The sequence below is a fragment of the Columba livia genome, chromosome 2, assembly GCF_036013475.1.
Source record: "Columba livia isolate bColLiv1 breed racing homer chromosome 2, bColLiv1.pat.W.v2, whole genome shotgun sequence".
NCBI lineage: Eukaryota > Metazoa > Chordata > Aves > Columbiformes > Columbidae > Columba > Columba livia.
Window position 1 is genome coordinate 46,724,885 of NC_088603.1, and position 18,826 is coordinate 46,743,710.

The 18,826-nt window shown below is 38.7% G+C and overlaps 2 protein-coding genes across 2 annotated transcripts in view; one reads left to right on the plus strand and one right to left on the minus strand.

Moving 5' to 3' along the window:
• Window positions 1–18,825, minus strand: part of ACAD11 (acyl-CoA dehydrogenase family member 11) — a 30,117-nt gene extending 11,292 nt beyond the window's left edge. Inside the window, exons 1-13 of the mRNA XM_005505577.3 lie at window positions 18,591–18,825; window positions 16,228–16,327; window positions 15,867–15,992; window positions 14,693–14,854; window positions 14,069–14,233; window positions 12,249–12,396; window positions 11,558–11,679; window positions 10,407–10,513; window positions 10,159–10,282; window positions 8,397–8,474; window positions 7,876–8,014; window positions 7,657–7,764; window positions 6,452–6,550 (exon numbers count right to left, since the gene is read on the minus strand). Of these exons, the coding sequence (XP_005505634.2) occupies window positions 6,452–6,550; window positions 7,657–7,764; window positions 7,876–8,014; window positions 8,397–8,474; window positions 10,159–10,282; window positions 10,407–10,513; window positions 11,558–11,679; window positions 12,249–12,396; window positions 14,069–14,233; window positions 14,693–14,854; window positions 15,867–15,992; window positions 16,228–16,327; window positions 18,591–18,727 (1,615 nt within the window). The 5' untranslated portion in view covers window positions 18,728–18,825. The remainder of the gene's footprint in view (window positions 1–6,451; window positions 6,551–7,656; window positions 7,765–7,875; window positions 8,015–8,396; window positions 8,475–10,158; window positions 10,283–10,406; window positions 10,514–11,557; window positions 11,680–12,248; window positions 12,397–14,068; window positions 14,234–14,692; window positions 14,855–15,866; window positions 15,993–16,227; window positions 16,328–18,590) is intronic.
• ACKR4 (atypical chemokine receptor 4) lies at window positions 37–4,528 on the plus strand. Its single transcript, XM_005505576.4, is given in 2 exon segments — window positions 37–227; window positions 3,208–4,528. Coding segments are annotated over 2 exon segments (1,158 nt in total). The 5' UTR covers window positions 37–150; the 3' UTR covers window positions 4,289–4,528.
• Window position 18,826: the final 1 nt, after the last annotated feature.

Genomic DNA, 18,826 nt, shown 5'->3' on the forward strand with positions numbered 1-18,826 from the left:
TGGAAGAGGGAAGAACGTAGGAAATGTACGTGGTGTTCAACATGAAAAGGGTCTCCAGGAAAGCAGGAGTTTATTTTTTTTAACTGGCAAGTCAAAATGAAAGTGCAACTGAGCTCCAGCTGAGGGTGTGGTGCTTGAAGACAAAATGCAATGTGTCAGACCAATTCAGATCATTTCACTGAAGCACCTCTCAGTTGCAGTCCCTGCTACTAGTCTGCTGACAAAAGGTTAGTTTTGTTTTAATATTTACTGCTCTGTATATTGTGATATACTTATCTTATTTAGATAGAGGTGAGCTAGGATTTACTATAGTTAAGCTGGCTTTACAGAGAGACATCATTTCGCTAAGGCATATTCTCATTTCCAGTCTAAAAATTAGATTTGTTGAAGAGGAGAACAGAATACTGCTTAATTGGTTTTAAAAAAATCCATCTGTTTAAACTGGGGATATTAAATTCATTCAGCATGTATTCATGCAATCCCACGTCAAGTTTAAACACACAGAAACACTGAGTTTGTGTCTAAATGGAAGGCTGGAACAACTCTGCAAGAAAGCATGCAAAGCTGTCTATTAATATATCTATTAATATACCTCCTAGAAAACAGTACTTGAAAAAAACAGCTGAGGTTCTGAGTTGCTTGGGTACTTGTGGGCAGTTTTGTACGTGATAGGACTCCTTTTTGTGTATAATATTCTGAGAAGTCTCCAGCTGCAAGATGCAGAGTACCCACAGCAATTTGATTCTGTAAGGAATTCCACACGGGCATAAGGGGTCTCGCTGTGTGGGACGGCAATGAAACCGAGCCTGCCCCACCACAGTTCAGGACCTCACTCCCACGGGACCGCTCCGCTTTACATAACGGATGTGTAAACGTGTGCCTGAGCAGCACCGTTCACAGGAATGACACATACAAATAGGTGTGGTTAGCCAAAGCATAACCGTGTTTTTAAGCAACGTTCACAGGAATGACAAATACAACCAGGTATGCCACCCAAAGCATAACTGTGTTTTTAAGGGAGAAAATTCAACTGTTGCGTTTGAGATAACTTTGTTTCCATCTAGAACCTGGGTCAGCCAAAAGCATTATCAGGCAGCGGAACATGTTCCTTGTCACAGCCAAACCGCTTAGTGATACACGGACTTCTTGAAGTTTGCACTGAAATGTTTATTGTTTTGCTTTCAAGCAAATTTGCTAGTGATCCAATTTGATTAAGCATTCCCAGATGGGTTCTGTAATAAGCATTTTAGACCATAACCAAATCTTTTCAGTTGAACTTCTCATTTTCTAAGTGGATTAAATTCCCTCTGCAGCATTTTCTCTTCTACTAAAAGAAAATGCATTTGCTACTGATGTCTGAATCTCTCCTCAAAGTATTATATGGCTGCAAAATCCTGCTAACACAGCTTGTTAGGCATAGAATAGATGCCCCTTGCTGAATTAATAAATAGAATCACTCTTTCTATTCTGCAACGGTAAATGACAAATTACAAGACTTAAAATATGGGTAATAATTGTTTAAAGTTTAACAGGAAGTGTTTTGAAATGTTAACAAAATAATCTAACAAAATCATTAAGGATGAAGCCAAACCAAACAGTTAATTTCTAACAAACACATTAAACAAACAGACAGCAGATTCACTGAAAAAAAACCCAATCAAGCAAAAATATAAATTATTCATTCCTTTCTATTTAATTATTCTGCACCCTGAATATGAGATCAGTCAGTAACTTATTTTTCCTGGTAGACAGAATACATTAAAAAAATTTAGGAGATACTGTTTATTATAAAGGTTTCGCAACCTTTTGTTTCAACCCTTATCTAAAAAAACAGAAATGGTATTTTGAGTTTTCAACCTTGAAAAAGCTTTGGGGCAGAACATGAGTTAAGAATATGCTTTCAGTAACACTGGCCTCAAATTCTGAAACACTGCAGACGATGAGAACGGGGGTTCATGTTTTTCATTCTCAGCTACTTTTTGCCACTGCTACTAAGAAATTTCAATCCCATTTATTTCAAGAAAAGAGGGCACTGCAGGACTGTAATTTAAAATAGAAAGAATTTCAGCAAATTACTCAAGGAATGCAATTACGGGAAAAGCAGAAAATACTGTAGGACATGACTTGCTTAAGACACAGCCTGAAGACACGAATACCCAAACTTCAACCCTGAGCTGGCAGTGAGAATACAGCCTGAGTGTTTACGGAGCAAATCTGTCATGAGATAGTACATGATAAAACAGCAGTTTCTGAGCTGTTTGGGTACTTGTGGGCAGTTTTGTATGCGATAAGATTCCTTTCTGTCATAACATCCTGAGGAGTCTCCAGCTGTAAGAGGCAGCGTACCCGCAACAACGTGATTCCGCAAGAAATTCCCTGCGGACATGGCTTGCTGTGTGGGATGGAAACTAAACCAAGCCTGTTCTGCTGCTCAGCAACTGACCCCACTGCTGTGCTTTACCTACTGGGCATACATATATGTCCCTGAGAAACAAACAAGCACATTCTACCCATACTATACTCATATGCCAAAGTTGCCAAAATTTATGACAGTAGGCACAGAATACTACTGCTTGCCTCTCAGATTTAACCTGTTAGTATTCCTTATCCACTCTATACTAATAGCATTTACAGCCTTCAACTGGTACTACTTCGCTTTGCAGAGAGGAAGGTGTACTGTCAAGCCCATAAAACAGGTGTCAAACTCATGTGTGGGAGTAGTTACAATTACACAGTCATAAAATTATGTTTGGCTCTTTGAAGGCAACCATGAGGCTGCTGTGTCACCCAGTGAAAATGAGTTTGACACTCCTGCTAAGGGTATAGTCAAATTTATTTTGCAATGGAGTATTGTCAAACATAACTGAGTCAGAGTGGTTTAAGCAATGATGGCTCAGCTGAAATGTGGAAACCAGTGAGGTGCACTCCCGGCATCTTGCAATCTCAAATGCCAAGGCTAATGAAAGCATTTCAGTCGAATCCATTTTACAATGCATTGCACACACAGATGTTGTGAGTTACCCCATTTCATGTAAGAATTTGAGATTTTGTCTTCTGCCTCCATCACTGTCTAGCTCTATTTTGATTATTTACAAATGTATTCTCAATATCAAAGTTCTTTAAACTTGAGCAACCCTGAGCAAGGGTTTTAGGTTTCAACAGCAATTTAAAAACTTAAACCCAGTACTATTTATTTGTGTGTTGTAGCTTTGCCAAGGGCCGGGATATGAATAACTCAACTGATTACTGGATTGAGGACGAGGAGGATGATCTCAGCTCTGTTATAGATTACAATACATATGAGCTTCTCTGTGAAAAAGGTGATGTGAGAAATTTCAGTAAATTATTCCTTCCTGTGTTCTATGCATTGGCTTTCACTGTCGGAGTCGCTGGAAATTCATTAGTGGTCGCAATTTATGCCTACTGCAAGAAACCGAAGACTAAGACAGATGTGTACATCATGCATCTGGCCATTGCTGATCTGCTCTTGCTCTTCACGCTCCCTTTTTGGGCCGCAAATGCAGTGCAGGGATGGGAACTCGGCAACTCAATGTGCAAGATCGCTTCTTCTCTGTACACCATGAATTTCAGCTCCAGCATGTTGTTCCTGGCCTGTATCAGTGTGGATAGATACAGGGCCACCTCTGAGCCCCGGGGTAGCAGAAGTGTTGGTAAACACTGCAGCGTCACCTGCATCTGTGTCTGGCTGGCTGCCATTTTCCTCAGTATCCCTGAACTGATATTCAATCAGGTCAAGAAACACAATGACAGGAATGAATGCCTTCCTGTATTTCCAATGAACATGGAAACACTCTTAAAAGCCACCATTCAAATCCTGGAAATTATCCTCGAATTTCTGCTTCCTTTCCTTGTCATGCTAATCTGCTATTCAGCTACTGCTCGAGCAATCTTTAGATCTGCAAATGCTAAAAAATCGAGACCTTTCATGGTTCTGCTGGCAGTCGTCGCTACTTTCATCATTACCCAGCTACCTTACAACATTGTGAAGTTCTGGCGAGCCATAGATATCATCTACATGTTGATCACTGACTGTGATGCAAGTAAAACAATAGAAGTTGCACTCCAGGTCACCAAGAGCATCGCTTTGTTTCACGCCTGCCTGAACCCTCTTCTCTATGCCTTTCTGGGTGCCTCTTTTAAAACGCATATTATGAAAGTTGCAAAAAATTATGGATACTGGAGAAGACATCAACAGAATGGAAGACCTGAAGAAATTTCTATGAATTATGAAGACCACATTGAAGAAACAACTAGTTTCACTCTATAGACTCTCCATTACTTTCGTTATCTTGTATAAGCAAGGGAATTATATACTAATTATTATATACTAATTCTGGGGGTATTGTTTCAGCAGCTGTTTGTCTGCAAGTAAACTTTCAGATTAATTTCTGAATATGCAGACTAGGCAAGAAACTTTTGTAGCTACAGTTAATAATGTTTTGTTTCTCCAACTATTTTGTAAAACTGTAGGACACTTGCCTAATAAGTCAGTTTCAATTTTTTCCTCAGCCATCATTCCATAGACACACTTGCACCTTGAAATGAGGTATCAGCTCACACCTGAGAATTGAAAGAGAGAGGTGTGGGGGGGGGAAAGCCATTCTCTGTGTTTCCACATACGTATAGCAACAACATCCTCCACAAAAAACAGTAACTCCTTCTCTGTAATGACCAAAATTGACCTTTCACCTCTGCTAAAATATATGGAGATACAATAAAATCAACTAATACAAAAAGTGCACTGGCTGTCATTTATTCATATCTTAATGTTTGTTTTGTTTTAGAAGGTCCTGACATCTCTCATGATAGGCATTTATTAACCAGCAAAGGCTAGAGGCCTTCCCTGACGAATGAGAGAGGTTTTGACTCCACATGGAGTTCATGGTCAGCGGGATTTACAGTTTTTCCATGGAAAGGTACCAAAGGTGTTCCCTGCTGCAGTGCTGGTGGATATTCCAGGAAAACAGCAGTTTTCCATGACTCTCTGGAAGCATTTCAAATATATATACAAATAACACATTAGCTTTCAAAATGGAAAAAAAAACAGTGGTATTAGAGCATGTTGTCCCTGCCTTCAAACATTCCAGAGCTCTGACAAAGTGCCTGATCTAGGGCTAATGAAAGCCAACAAGAATCTCTCATTTTTAGACACTGTTCCTCGTTACACAACTGTGGACTGGAACAAAAAGCTCTAAAATGACAGACAAGAAGCAACAGTAGCACAAACAAGACACAAGCCTCTTCTCTCTGTTTGGATGACAAACTCTTACAAAATTTCTGCCCAGTATTTTGAGAAATACTAGGGCGCAGACAGATAAGTCAGAAGTGCTTGACAGATGGTCTACACATGCACCATAAATCTGCCATGTTTAAGCCATACTGGATTTACTGTAGACATGCAAAAAATCCATGCAGAGCATGGTAAGAAACTCCAGTTTTTCCAAGAAGTGAATGACTCCTTGCATGTGTGATTTATATTTTATCTTCACAAATACAGAGTGGTTGCACCCAGAGTGACATTCTGACCAGGCTCTCGGGCTTCTGGAATTCCCAAATATCCAAGGTCCTCATGTCCCACTCAGAGTAAAAAGGAAAAACAAACAGACAAACAAAAATGAAACCTAAACATAAACCAAACAAAAAAACAACACCAAATCAAACAAACAGACACAAAAAACCAACCAGGCAGAAAAGAAGATTCTAAGGCAGAGCTGCATGAATGTGTTTCTCAAACTTCTTGAAACTGCAGCACCTTTTGTGTGCCTGTCTTTAAGCAAATCTGACTGATCTAGTGATTTCTTTTTACAAATAAGACAACCCAAATCATGCTTACCTTCTTATGCTTACTCTCCTTTTCCTAATTCACATAACTAATTTTATTAATAATATTTTGTGTGTATGGCCTCCTACACACTTTCCCATTACTTCCTTAGGAGCTGCAATGCACACTTAAGAGACACTGACCCAGAGCAAAAGCAGCAGCCAGCAGGAAAGTGCCACTTTCAGGTCAAATGACAAGATAACAATGTCTCTTTTTGCCACCAGTTTTGCAGTATGCTCAAACCTCACACACAAGCTGCCAAAGACAGCTTCATAAAAACAAAGTTTAAAGGCTATGGCCATAAATGTGTAAATTATCTGATAGAAAGAGGTAATGTTTAAAGAACAACAGTAGCAATAAAGAATAATTCCTTCTGTGATCTAAAGTCAGAAATTCCAAAAAGGGGCCAAAACCCAAAATTGCATTCGAGTCTTGGACTTCACAGAACAAAAGCTTGATTCAGCTCTTTCCACTGTTTTACATTCTATTGCCTTCACCCAAGAAGAAACAATTTTCCATCTTAGAAAAGGAGCACAACTTTTTTTGTTTTATCTGCTCTTGGAAAGAATTTCAGACTTAGTCATTCTCATTTAAGGTGTCTGTACTTACCACTGCTCCACCACTTCTTGCCATTGATCACGTAACTGTTTCCATCTCGCTCAATGCTGCACTGCATATTGGTGGCATCACTTGAAGCCACATCAGGTTCTGTGTTAAAGAAAAAAAATAAACCAAACCACTGAGTTAAATATACAGGTAGTACTATCACCACGAATACAGGTATCTAGGTACACTGTATTGACGATAATGCTGTTTTGCTCTCAGTAGAGAAACTGTTTTCAGAACCTCGCTCTGCTGGTGGTCAAAGGCCTTCTAACAACCTGTTATTCATGGCCAGTTTAAACTAACTTCTATTTGGGCTCAGACTACTCTTAACAGCCTTCTTACTTCCCTGATGTTTTTAAATCCTTCCCTCTTCCAATGTACTTATAGATGTATCTCTCCTCAGCTTTTTTTTTTAAGTAGATTTAAGATAATTTTGTGATGGTTTATGAAATAGGTTACACAAACCAGTTGTCAGAAAAACGTCATCAATTATTGTTTGAAATAGGAAAGACTCTTCCTCTCTCCTTTCACCCTTAACTTATTTTATAGGCAACCTTCTTTTAAAGCTAAAGCATCTTTTTGCTCTTGGTGAACACACTGAATCATAATTTGCAAAATAAGGGCTCAGCTCTGCAAGACTGAGCTCTCCCAACTCCCGGTGACACAGAAAGATCAAGATTTTGACTTCACATGTTCAAAAGTTACATCCAGGCCTTCCACGCATGCTGAATACTACGAGCTTTCAAGAGCCAAAATGAAGATAATGCTGAGCAAGCACATTGTATGTTTTGTTAGTTAGATTCAGGTTATGTCTTAATACTGCAAAACAACACAACTTTGAACACGATAATCAGACTTGCACCTAATTGTACCTTTCTAGAGAAGCCTAGAACACATTACAAAATAAGAGTATCTGTTGTATCTATTGTAAACCATTTTGGTACAATTAAATGTGTTTTACTAGTATTAAAAATAAACTGAAAATATATGGAAAGCAAATACTAACTACTGTAGCGATGAGAAATGGTAACTATCAGAGAAGGGCAGCAAGGGTGCTTCACTTTGCATTCACACTTCGTGGATGATTTCATATTCAAACACATATACAGGTACAGTGGGAATTTCTGTATTAATTGTAGTTTTGTACTTTTCAGACGTGCCATGTGAAATTTCTGCCAATTGCCTCTTTCTTCTCGAGAAAAATGTACCTGTCATGCAGAAGCAAGAACTAATTTTCCCTTCTAGGAGAGGCTCCAGCCACTCTTTCTTTTGCTCTTCAGTCCCATACATGTGGAGGACCTCCATGTTCCCAGTGTCTGTAAGAAAAGAGCAGTCATGTTTACTTGTGGAGACACACAACTCGTAAGGCTTAAGATGCCCAGCTTTTCAGTGCTTTCACGCTGTAGCTGTGGGACAGGGTTGCTAACCCGGTGCATGACAGTTGAAAATCTCAGGAGCAAGGAGGGATCTCCCCGTCTCCTCAGCTATTAGTGCATAGTCGAGTTGGCTGAGACCACTGACAGCTGGGAGAAAAAGGTTCCACAGACCTTCTGCTTTGGCCATTTCCTGTTCAAAGAATTAACAGAGAAAAACACTAGCAATAAATCTTACCAAAAAAATAAAATATGGCTTGATGCCCATTTTGCTTCCTACTGCCTAACATATTGCCCAATATATCTGATGCCTTTTTTCAATAGCTGTTTTCAATAGGTACAGTCTTTGACTTAGAGTTCAGACATATATACCCTTCACAGAACTCACTTTTGCTTTCCTCCTCTCCTATTTGTATGTCTCACCTCCTTTCATACACTTCCTTTCCTTACACTATTCCTCATACTGTTTCTTTCCATGCGGAGAAGCTCCTCCAGCAGCATACACCAAACTTACATTCCATGTCAGTGCCTGTTTCTTTTACTGCTAGTGCTCAAGGATATTTATTATCCCATACCTTCAGTCTCTCAAAGAGTGGTGGTTTCTTCCATTTTCCCTCAGTATTTCCATGTTCAGAACAGTATTTCATTATTTCCTTAGAGAAACAATTAAAAAGATACTTGTTTAAAGTAAGAACACATGTAGCATATACAAGTAATAATAGGGTGTCTTTTCCACCCCTACACCCCAAGAAACCTATACAAAACATTCAACACAGGTTTTTATTATATAGTTGGTTGCATTATAAAATTAAAAATACAATTCAAAATCAAACTGCAATCTATTCATTTTGCAATACTGTAAATGCTTCATGGAGATGACCCCAATCAGTAACTCCTTTCATACAGGGAAATGCTTTGGGGTGGTTTAAAAAATGTGATGACGATGGTAGAAGGCCAGTGTTGGCTGATGATACAAGTAACTGTTACCAACAGTATGCACAAGAGGCATAAATCCCAAAGTAAAACAAAAGATAAAAGCCAGACACTTAAGATTTAGGTTTCCCATCACAACATTCATACATATAAAGCAGTTAATCTTTTTTTTAACTGAGAAAAAACACAAAGAATACTTTCTTTTTCCTGTTAAAATAATTCCTTAACAGATTATGCCAACAGTTGTTTCCAAGCACCAGTGATTAGTACTAAGTAAAACTGTGTATTCCGTAACCCTAGTATTTTCGGTCCTGAACTAGTTTTAGAATAAATAAAAGTAGTGCCCTCTTCTGAAAATCACACAATAAGACAAATTCTGAAGCAGAATTTACAAGCCATGATTCACAACTTATTATCAGAAAAAACCTAGAAGTGCAATGCTACTCATGTGCAAAACTTGTGTGGCTATATGTGGTTCATTTGTTTTTAAAGCAAGTACATTAATTATTGCAATTATTTCTCAGACAATCCAAAGCTAGTTACAGAAAGACTTCTAAGAAACTGTGCATATCAAGACCTTCTTCTCTCATCCTCTCCTTGTGATAGGCAGATGCATTAATGTTTTAGATTAATATGTCCCCTGCACTTCTGCCTGATTGCAAAGAAGAAGAAAAAACAATCAAACAAACAAAAGCTGAAAAACCCAATTCTGCTACACAAGACTTCTGTGCTTCCATGAGGCTAAACGTTGAACCAACATTTTCTAAGTGGAAAATTTCTAATCTCCCTAGGCTAAGAAGTAAAATGCTTCATCTTATTTTCTCTTGCGCTATCTGGGGACTTCAGTGGATATTTCACTATCTGATTTCAAACTTCCACTCGTATGAAATACACTCAGGAACGTGGCCATGTTAATATGTTATAGAATCACATTTTTTGTCGTAAAAGTCATACCTCAAAAAAAGAGGCAAGAAACAGAACCATTCAACTTTGTATGGTTAAAAACAGCAGTTTTCATCTTTTAACTAAGCATCTTTGCGTTTAGTATGTAAAACTTCTAGTGTTTTGTTAGTGTTAAAAGTATTTTTGGCAATACCTTTAAAAAGTATTTCTTTTTAAAGAGAATACTTTTAGAACTTTTTAAAGTTTAAAAAGTGACGCATAGCATTCGTTAACAATGCACACAGTATTTTAATTCTGAAAAAAAAATAATAATGCAGACTATAATGATTTCTGTTAATATTTTGCAATGCCGCAAACACCACTGCACGAAAATAAGGCTGTTTAAAAAAAAAATAAAAGATTAAAAATACAGGAGGGCATGACTTCTGTACATAGCTTTACATTTTTAAAATTCTACTCATAAAATGCTCATTTATAAATAGGTTTACTAAAAGCTTTTACCTTCTCAGCTGGATATATGTGCTGCTTCATGAACTGCTTGACCTTCAGTAGAACTTCTTGGCCTTTCCTGCTTTGACGGAACAACTCTCCAGAAATGCTGTGATGTGTGCTACTGAAAGATGACCTAAAGAAAGCATTCAATGCAATAACAAGTAATAATATAACCTGCCTTATACAGGTATTTAAATAAGAGAAGACGTTGTAAAAGCTTTGCATTCCCTTTGACCAGGAGTTTAGATTACCCTCACCTTTTTGAGAGCTCTAACCCTCTCTCTGCCAAAGGCTCCACAATCTTAGCAAATTCATGACTATTCTCTGCAGAAGCATTTCCAATGAGATATCTCGCATATACACCCTAAAACCAAAGGAGAGGCATTTATGGTATAATTATGCACTTAAAATTGCCTATTTCTTTTAGATTGGTGATTTCTTCAACTATGAAAGCAACACTTAAATGCACATATTCTTAACAGGAGAAAATTAGGGCACTGACAGATTTTCTTGGGATGTTTCACTATTGGTTTTGGTCCATTTCTGATATAATGGAGAAGCTTGGCACACAAGAGAAAAACCGCATACCCCAGCTACACTAAACTAAAAGAAAAACCACAAAAAATAGTAGAGGAAAGAAAAAGAGAAAAATACAACCACACATGATATTGCAAGCCCAGCCTGTGCCTTAAGCCAACTGACAACAGTACACACACGTATGATTATTATCCACAACTACATTAACTATCCACATATATACTCTTACTCCCAATTAATACCAGTTAGCTTACCCCACAATGGTTATGATGATCTCATGCTACAACTCATAAAAATATACTTATGCCTTACAATGGATTAATATCTAATTAAACACTTTCATTAACAATGAATCAATTAAACTTATTTTCTCCTATAATCACATCTCAAGATTGGCTCATAATAAGCTGAGTTCACAACACAAGTGTTTTCATCTGTGGGTGGCACCAACAGGATCTTATACATCTACCCTGCTATCTACTTTTATGAGAGCTGCAGAAACTTAGCAAGATCTTTATTTCTCAGTAATACAGGATTTAAATTAGCCAGAGAGTCCAAAAAGGTAATGACAAAATTGCCTGCATACTGGAACATCAATACGAAAACATGCCCATAGCCACATCGTTTTCTTTTTTAGACTACTTTCATAAGAAGTTTGCTATATCTAACGTAATGTACTTTATGTAGCAAGAATTATATCCTAGAGAGTTCCCAGTCATAAGCATCTAAGATATGGCTTCTAAAGGAACAAACTGAAATACAATTGTGACAGTTACTTTTTACATATGATTCATATTTTGGACAAGTATTACCAAACTACAAATATTCGTAATAAAAATATGTCACACTTCAGCAAATGTGAGTGTATTACCTGGGCTATTGCTGCCAATTTAAAGTATGACAAAGCAAGAAAAAAATTAAAGTTGGGTAAAGTAGTGCTAATACCCCGGCAGCGGCAGTAAATGGAAACCAGTTCTTCAAATGAAGGAGTTTCTACAAAAAAACAACAGAATATTTTAGAATAGTCAAGATTTTCTATTATCTTTTTCCAGCTCATTGTTCAAACATTTGTACAGCTTTTCAGCTTTACAAGATATTCCACTTACATAGTAAGAAACATGATTTATTGTTTCTCATGACCTAGGTGTGATACAGAGAGCCAAAAGGAAATAGGAGCTGACAAAATTCCAGATAAGCATAACACTTCCTACTGCTCCCCACCTCCACTCCAGTCAGCACCATGGTGGGTTTTTGTTTTGTTTGTAAATAAATGACAAATTTCCATTTAAATTTTAGTTTTCTTCACTCATCTGTAAGAAAGGTTCAAAATAATCTTCTACAGAGGCAGCATGCAGTGGCTATGCCACAGCTTATTAAAACATGACTACCTTAAACCTCACTATCAGCATGTTTCCTACAATGAAGAAAACTGTGGAAAAGTTATTTTCAAGGGCAAAATCATGTGCTTATTAATTTAACTTTTTATTATTGTTTATAAAGGTAACATATCAAATACAAATCAACTCTAGAATTAATTTCAACAAAAAAGATTAGTTTCGTACCTAAAGTGTCTTTGAAATTCAAGACAGTTCCTTGACTTAAGTCCTTAACAGACACAGGCCAAAAGTAGAAGAGCGTAGCGTACGCTAAATCTGCTAAAGGATGACCAGTAGTTGAAAGTTCCCAGTCCAGCACTGCCAAAACACGAGCCTTAAATGAAAATAAAAGCCTCAGGTGAATACTAGAAGATAAACTATCTCCATCCAAAAATGTACAACCCACTTAATATCCAATTGCTTGTTCAGTTACTATGTGTTTAAAATTAAAAACATGCACTGTTATTGTCTACAGCAGAAACAGATCATGTAAGGATCTGTAGAAAATTAACATTCATATAAGGACAGAAAAATAGGCATTTTTCCAATAAAAATCTGTTTGAAATCCTACATTTTTGAGTAGTGTTCTTCCTGTCAGAAACTTCTAAACTCTTCCAGGCAAAACATGATTGAAATAAAATATCCTGAAAAACAGGATGGCATTTTCTTTGTTTCCAGTCCCGTTGCACAGATACTGTTGCAAAGTCCATTTGCACAGATACTCACAGACCATGCATTACAAAACTTCACTTATCACAGTATTATGCATTGATTAACACTCAAATGAGGAACTGAGTTTCTTAAACATGACAGTCAATCACTGGTCAGATAGCGACATGAGCCTCTGCTGCAAGCGTCCTGGCCACGGTGTCTTCAGCTGGATGGGCTGAGATTCCCCAAACTTTCTTTCTGATGAATTCTTATAATCCAGCTGGCCTGTCACCCTGAACAACCCCTCCAGCTTACTCATGATCTATGGCTAATTAAACAAAGTGCAAAAGACTTTTCTACATGGTAATTCCTGCATGTACAGGAAGAGTTTCTACAGATTTTTGAATTACAATCTTTTAATATTAGTCAAGGTTTAGTGCCAGAGTTAGGTTAATGGTTGGACTCGATGATCCTGATGGTCTCTTCCAACCAAAATGATTCTACCATTCTATGACTCTCATATTTTTCTTTTTATTTAATATTTTATAATATGACATGTTGAATATAATTTGAAATTACCTATGAACAGTTTTGTCGGTTCTTTGAACTACATCACAGCAACTGGAAGAGTCCCTGAAACTATGCACGACAATGGGAATCTCTGGGATTTGTTGCTTTGTTGTGAAGCAGGCATTGCAGAGTCTCGGTCACAAATCTCAAGCATACCTTCTGGTCACAACACAGCAAATAGCATGAAAAAAATACTGAAAATGCAATTGTGTTGATAGGTAGGTAACACACATTTATTCCCACAAACTACAAAAAAAATCTCTTCCTTTTCCGTAAAGATGAGTCTTTCAGGGTCTCTGTGATCTACATATGCTCCATAACTAAGCAGTTTGGGCAGATTTTTCTTTGCTTCCACTAGTATCACATATCATGCATTCAGATCCTGCTCCAAAAGCCATTGTTGTTAATTAAAGCCATACCCCAGATTTCAACAGGCTTTGGATCAGATGCTTCTGTAGTTTACTGAAGTGAACCTTCAGTATGTCCTTAAGTTGCACTGACTTCAATAGGATTTAAGCATATAAAATGTTTTGTGCCTGGACTTTGAAGTAGGGACTAGAGCTAATAAATAAATTTAGTAACTAGCTCCTGCAATAAAAATCAGGACTCTTATTAGGTACCTGAACACCATACACAGAATATAGAAAAGAGTTAAATTCACTACTGTTCCTCTGAAAGATGCGTCATGCACTAAAACACCCATGCAAGTGTCCCATTCCATGGCAGGACTACAAACAAATACAGGACCAAACCCTACCAAACACATGCAAATATGTTTTGAATACCTCTGTTGGGTGGAAGATGATGTTATCTATTCTGAAGTCCCCATGAATCAGGCGTTCCTCGTTATCATTAGGTGGCAAGTTGTTTGCTAACCACTCAGCCAGCTTGTTCATGGCAGGAATATCTGTATGAGCAGCTGCATCATACTGTCTTTTCCAAGTTGATACCTAAAGAAAAGACTTTCCAACTGATTCACAAGTTTTTCAAGCGCACAAAATTCTGAAGCACACGCTTCTAGGCTTTGACTATTACCATGTTACCTTTAAATTCAGTAAAACCCAGTACCTTTGCATTTGCAAATGTGAACTGTGAGATCAAAAGATGCAATGAAAACTACCTCTATTTTCTGTTTCAACCCTATTTGCATAGCCCAAATCTAACAGTATTCCAAAAGCAAATGAGTAAAATTCCCTGACTATAGCACTACAGAATTGATCTGAATGTGGCCATACCTTTACACTGTGCACAAATAATAGAACAAAATGAAGGTGTCTAATAGTGTCTAATAGATAAAACATGATGGTTACTTTCACAAGTCATTAATAATTAACACTTTAGTTTAGCTTGCAAATCCAATAAATCTTCAAAGACCTGGCAAAACAAAGGAATTTTTTAAAGAGCTGTACCTGTCTTCTGCAGTATCCTGGTCCTCTACCATATTCTTGGAGACCCAATGACTGTAAATCAAAGGAGTGCAACAGGGCCAAAGTTTCTATCATTGCAATGTACAAAGCAGAACGCTCTGCTGGGCTCACTTCAGACAGGGAGAGGTCTCGGAAGATGCGACCCTAGAAATATCATAAATCAGATATTTGGTGGGAAGTACACATCAACATCAGATGAAGAGAAGTAAATTTATACACTTCAAGAGCAAAAACAAACGCAGTGAACCAACAGTTCCTATGCAATCAAAAATTCCTTCCTCATTTATTTTATTCCTTGCCCAGGGCAGATGAAGGGGTTAACTGTAATCTCAGATCATCAGTATACAGGATATCTACTAGCAGGCAACTAAAATAACAGATATATTCCATAGATGAAAGGCTGAATTAGAGCACTCAATCCAGATATCCCGAAGCTTGAAAGCACCAGGAAAAAAAAAAAATGTTATTGTATTGTCTCTAACAGCTAAATTTCAGAAAAAATATCAATGAAGACTTTGTGGAGGGAGGTGGGGATTAGGCAGGGAGAGGACAGGAACGGGTGGGTTGTATGTATAAACAGGCAAACCATCCAAAGAAATTCACTTGCATTCTTCTTAAAAGCAGTTTAATATGTTTAGAAGATGGCTGTGTTCTTCTATTTTCTCCTTTAACTTAGACCCTGCAAGTAAAAGACTGGAAAAGAAAAGAACTACACTTCTCTGAGTTCCTCAGTTTCACTGGTTTGCATGGCTTCAACATATTTACACAGCTAAGGCATCAAGATAACTTTTTTGCCGAAAGATTCAGCATGAAAAAATTCTATAAATCAGATTTTGTATTGTGTAATAGCTTATTCAACACAATTGACATATGATTGTTTTCTAAATACACAATGTATTTGCTAAAAACAGTGCACTGCTGTCCATCTCAGAATGGACAGACTACACATATACATCCTTAGAAATGTAAATATAAAGGCGGCAAATAACTTAGAATCTCTGATAGCTAGAACTTCTTAAAAATATCAGAGGATTATTTACGTTTATATCAGAAACTTGTTAAATGCTGGATAAGGCTCTATCAGAAAGGTTTTACACAATTTAAAAGCAGCTTGTAGTAAGGAGAATAAAAAAATCTCTCACATTAGAGGACCAACCTTCACATGCTGCATTACGTAAAATTCTGTTCCAATGACAGAAACGTCACTGCAGTATAACAGGGGCTCAGGCACCGGAAATCCAGCCGAAAATAAGGCTTTCTGCACATGATATTCTCTATCGATCTGAAGAAGATACAGAAATTCAGGTTAAATGAAAAGCTCCCAAACATAAATGAGTACAGTGAATGAAAATGTGTCCTCTTAAATGTTTGGTTATGTGGACAGCATAGAAAATTGCAAAGGATCCGACAATTCATTGCGTTTCTGGACACATTCAGCAATGTGTCACAACATCATGTATAGGACTTACCCACCTACAATACAAAGTGTTTACAGTTTGCTGAAGAATGTTACTTACCTTGTGAGCTCTTGGTAAAAGGGGGCCATGGGGCTTCTTCCTGAGCACATAAGCCTGCCCACCCTTCTGAAGATAAAAGGTTGGATTTGACTGGCCTGAACTACAAAGAGAAAGATCAGAATTACTTATGAATTCAATTACTTACAAATTTGCAAACTTTTAACAGATATGATGCAAAATGCACTGTGACTTGGCCTAAACAAAATGGCAAGACAGGAGAAAGGGTTCTTCTCAAGAGTTTGGTCAGTTGGTTGGGATTTTTTTGGTTGTTTTTATTGTTGGATTTTTATTGGGGTTTGTTTGTTGTTTGTTAGTTTTGGGAGTTTTTGTGTGTGGTGGCGGTAGCGTGGATTTTTGTGTGTTTGTGTTGTTTGTTTTTGTTTTTTTCCAACTGCAGTCATACAAGGATGAAGGTAATAGCCTACAAAATTTGAACTCAGAGGTTCCATTCCCTCCTATAAGAAAGAGGTTTTATTTCACCGTGGAGAAGTCACGGATACTCAGTTTGTTCTTCTATGAAATGGAGATAGCATTTACCTCTGCTCCCTAAAGAAACACCATTCATGTTTTCAAGGTAGGCAGCAGATACTAACTTTAAAGCTTTCCGATTTGGAGGGAATTAAACGGAAGAGAATTAACAGTAGCCCATGACTGTATTTATCCTTTGGTGAGCTCTATTTTTAACAACTTCAGTGTAGAGGAAGCTCTCCAAATAACTGATGAATTCTAGTACCAAGCCCCACTGTATGCTAGCTATGCTATCATCACATACATATGCTATGCTTAAGGGACCACCTATAACAACTGTAAAATTTTAAAAAATGCAAGTTGCAGTGCCAAAGAATCACAGAAATTAGACATTTCAATCACACAGGTGTAAAAGAGAAGGCCAACTAGTTAAATCCTTCATAACACCTCATCCATTATATCCCAATCAAGCTTATTGATCTTCATTTTCCCCAAGGCTCAGTGCTCATCTGCATGCCATCCTCTCCTCATTCTGGACCATTTTTAAGACCCATTTTGATGTAGTTCAATAGAAGATTAGACAACTACTGGAAAATCAAAATCAAGTGAAATTTTTCCCTGTGGTGCCCCTGACTTTTCCTTTCTCCCTGAGGCAGTTAGGGCATAGTCTATAACATAGTTCAACCACTATACCACAGAAATATTTTGCCTTGCACAACCGAGATTTATATCAGCTGAAGCCTTGAAGTACAGCTACAAGAAACAAAGCAGTAAAAGTATAAATACTGGCATATTTTAGTAGATTTTACTATCAGCTACTCTCCTGAGGCCCCTCCTAAAGTCTCCTCCACTGAAGTATATGCGAAGATTAGAGTACAGCTGGGGGTTCAACGTGTGTTTCACATTTGCACCAGAAGACAGTGAAAAATTGCTTAACATTTCTTATTGATAGCTGCAGATAAAGCAGTCATGTTGACAAAGGAATAAATACATATGCTTAGAACAATTTAACTTCTAACAGCTAGCTTCTGATATAAAGTCTCACAGCCACAGCGCTAGTTTGTTGAATGCAAATGAACTAATGTGTGTAGCAGCGGCTTTGGAGCCCAGGCGCAATGTGTTGCTCTCAAGGTGTTATTGGGAATCTCAGCACAGCGTTACGCTGTTCTCATGGATCTCCTTATCTGGCAATAACTTAAGGCTTTAAAAACTGATTTCTTAAGCCACGTATGTGCTTCTGAACATCATTAGTTGCTGCGCAATTAAAGAGCGACCAGATAAATCAAGATTTGTGAGTAGGCAATAAAACAAATGTGCGTATACTCCAACAGGGCGCACCAGGGAGGACCAAACGCTTGTTTTTCTGAGGACAGCGCAAAGTCCACCCAACACCGTGCCAGCCTGCGATGGGCAACCACAGGCACGGGATCAGCCTGTACCACAGGTCACCTTCCCCACCACCATAAACTCTTGATTTCTCAAAGAGTCATTTCAGTTAGAAGAGAACCTCAGGATCATTACGTCCAACCATAACCTAACTCTAGCACTAAAGCATGTTTCTAAGAACCCCATATATGCCTTTTAAACGCCTCCAGTGACTCAACCACTTCCCTGGGCAGCCTGTTCCAAACGCCGACAACCCCTTCCATGAAGAATTTTTTCCTAAGGGCGCTAGGGTCAAGGGCTCTCACTCTGGCCACCCTTCCTGCCGGGCAGCGAGCAAAGCTGTGACCTCCCTCCTCGCTCCACAGTCACCCTTCGGGCCCACGCTCCGGCTCTGGGCCTCGGGGCCCCCCACAGGCGCGGGCGGGCCCCTGTCACCAGCCATGGAAGCCGCCGCTCGCCGCTCGCCCCTCACAGGCGCAGCCAGCGCAGAGGCGCGGCCCAACCTTTACCTGTACTGCCTGACAGCCAGAGTCCCCGCGGGCTGCCGAGGGAAGCCGCGCAGGTGGAGGGACAAGTACCGCTCCAAGCTCCGCTGGTCGAAGCGGTGCTGCCCCCTCACCTCGCTGGTGCCCGCCTCCGTCGCCATTTCGCTGCTGCGCCGGTGGCGAACAGCCCACCCTCCCCCGCCTCGCCGCTAGGCGACTGGCGGAGGTGCCTCCCCGTCCCGGCCCGGCAACCGGAAGCG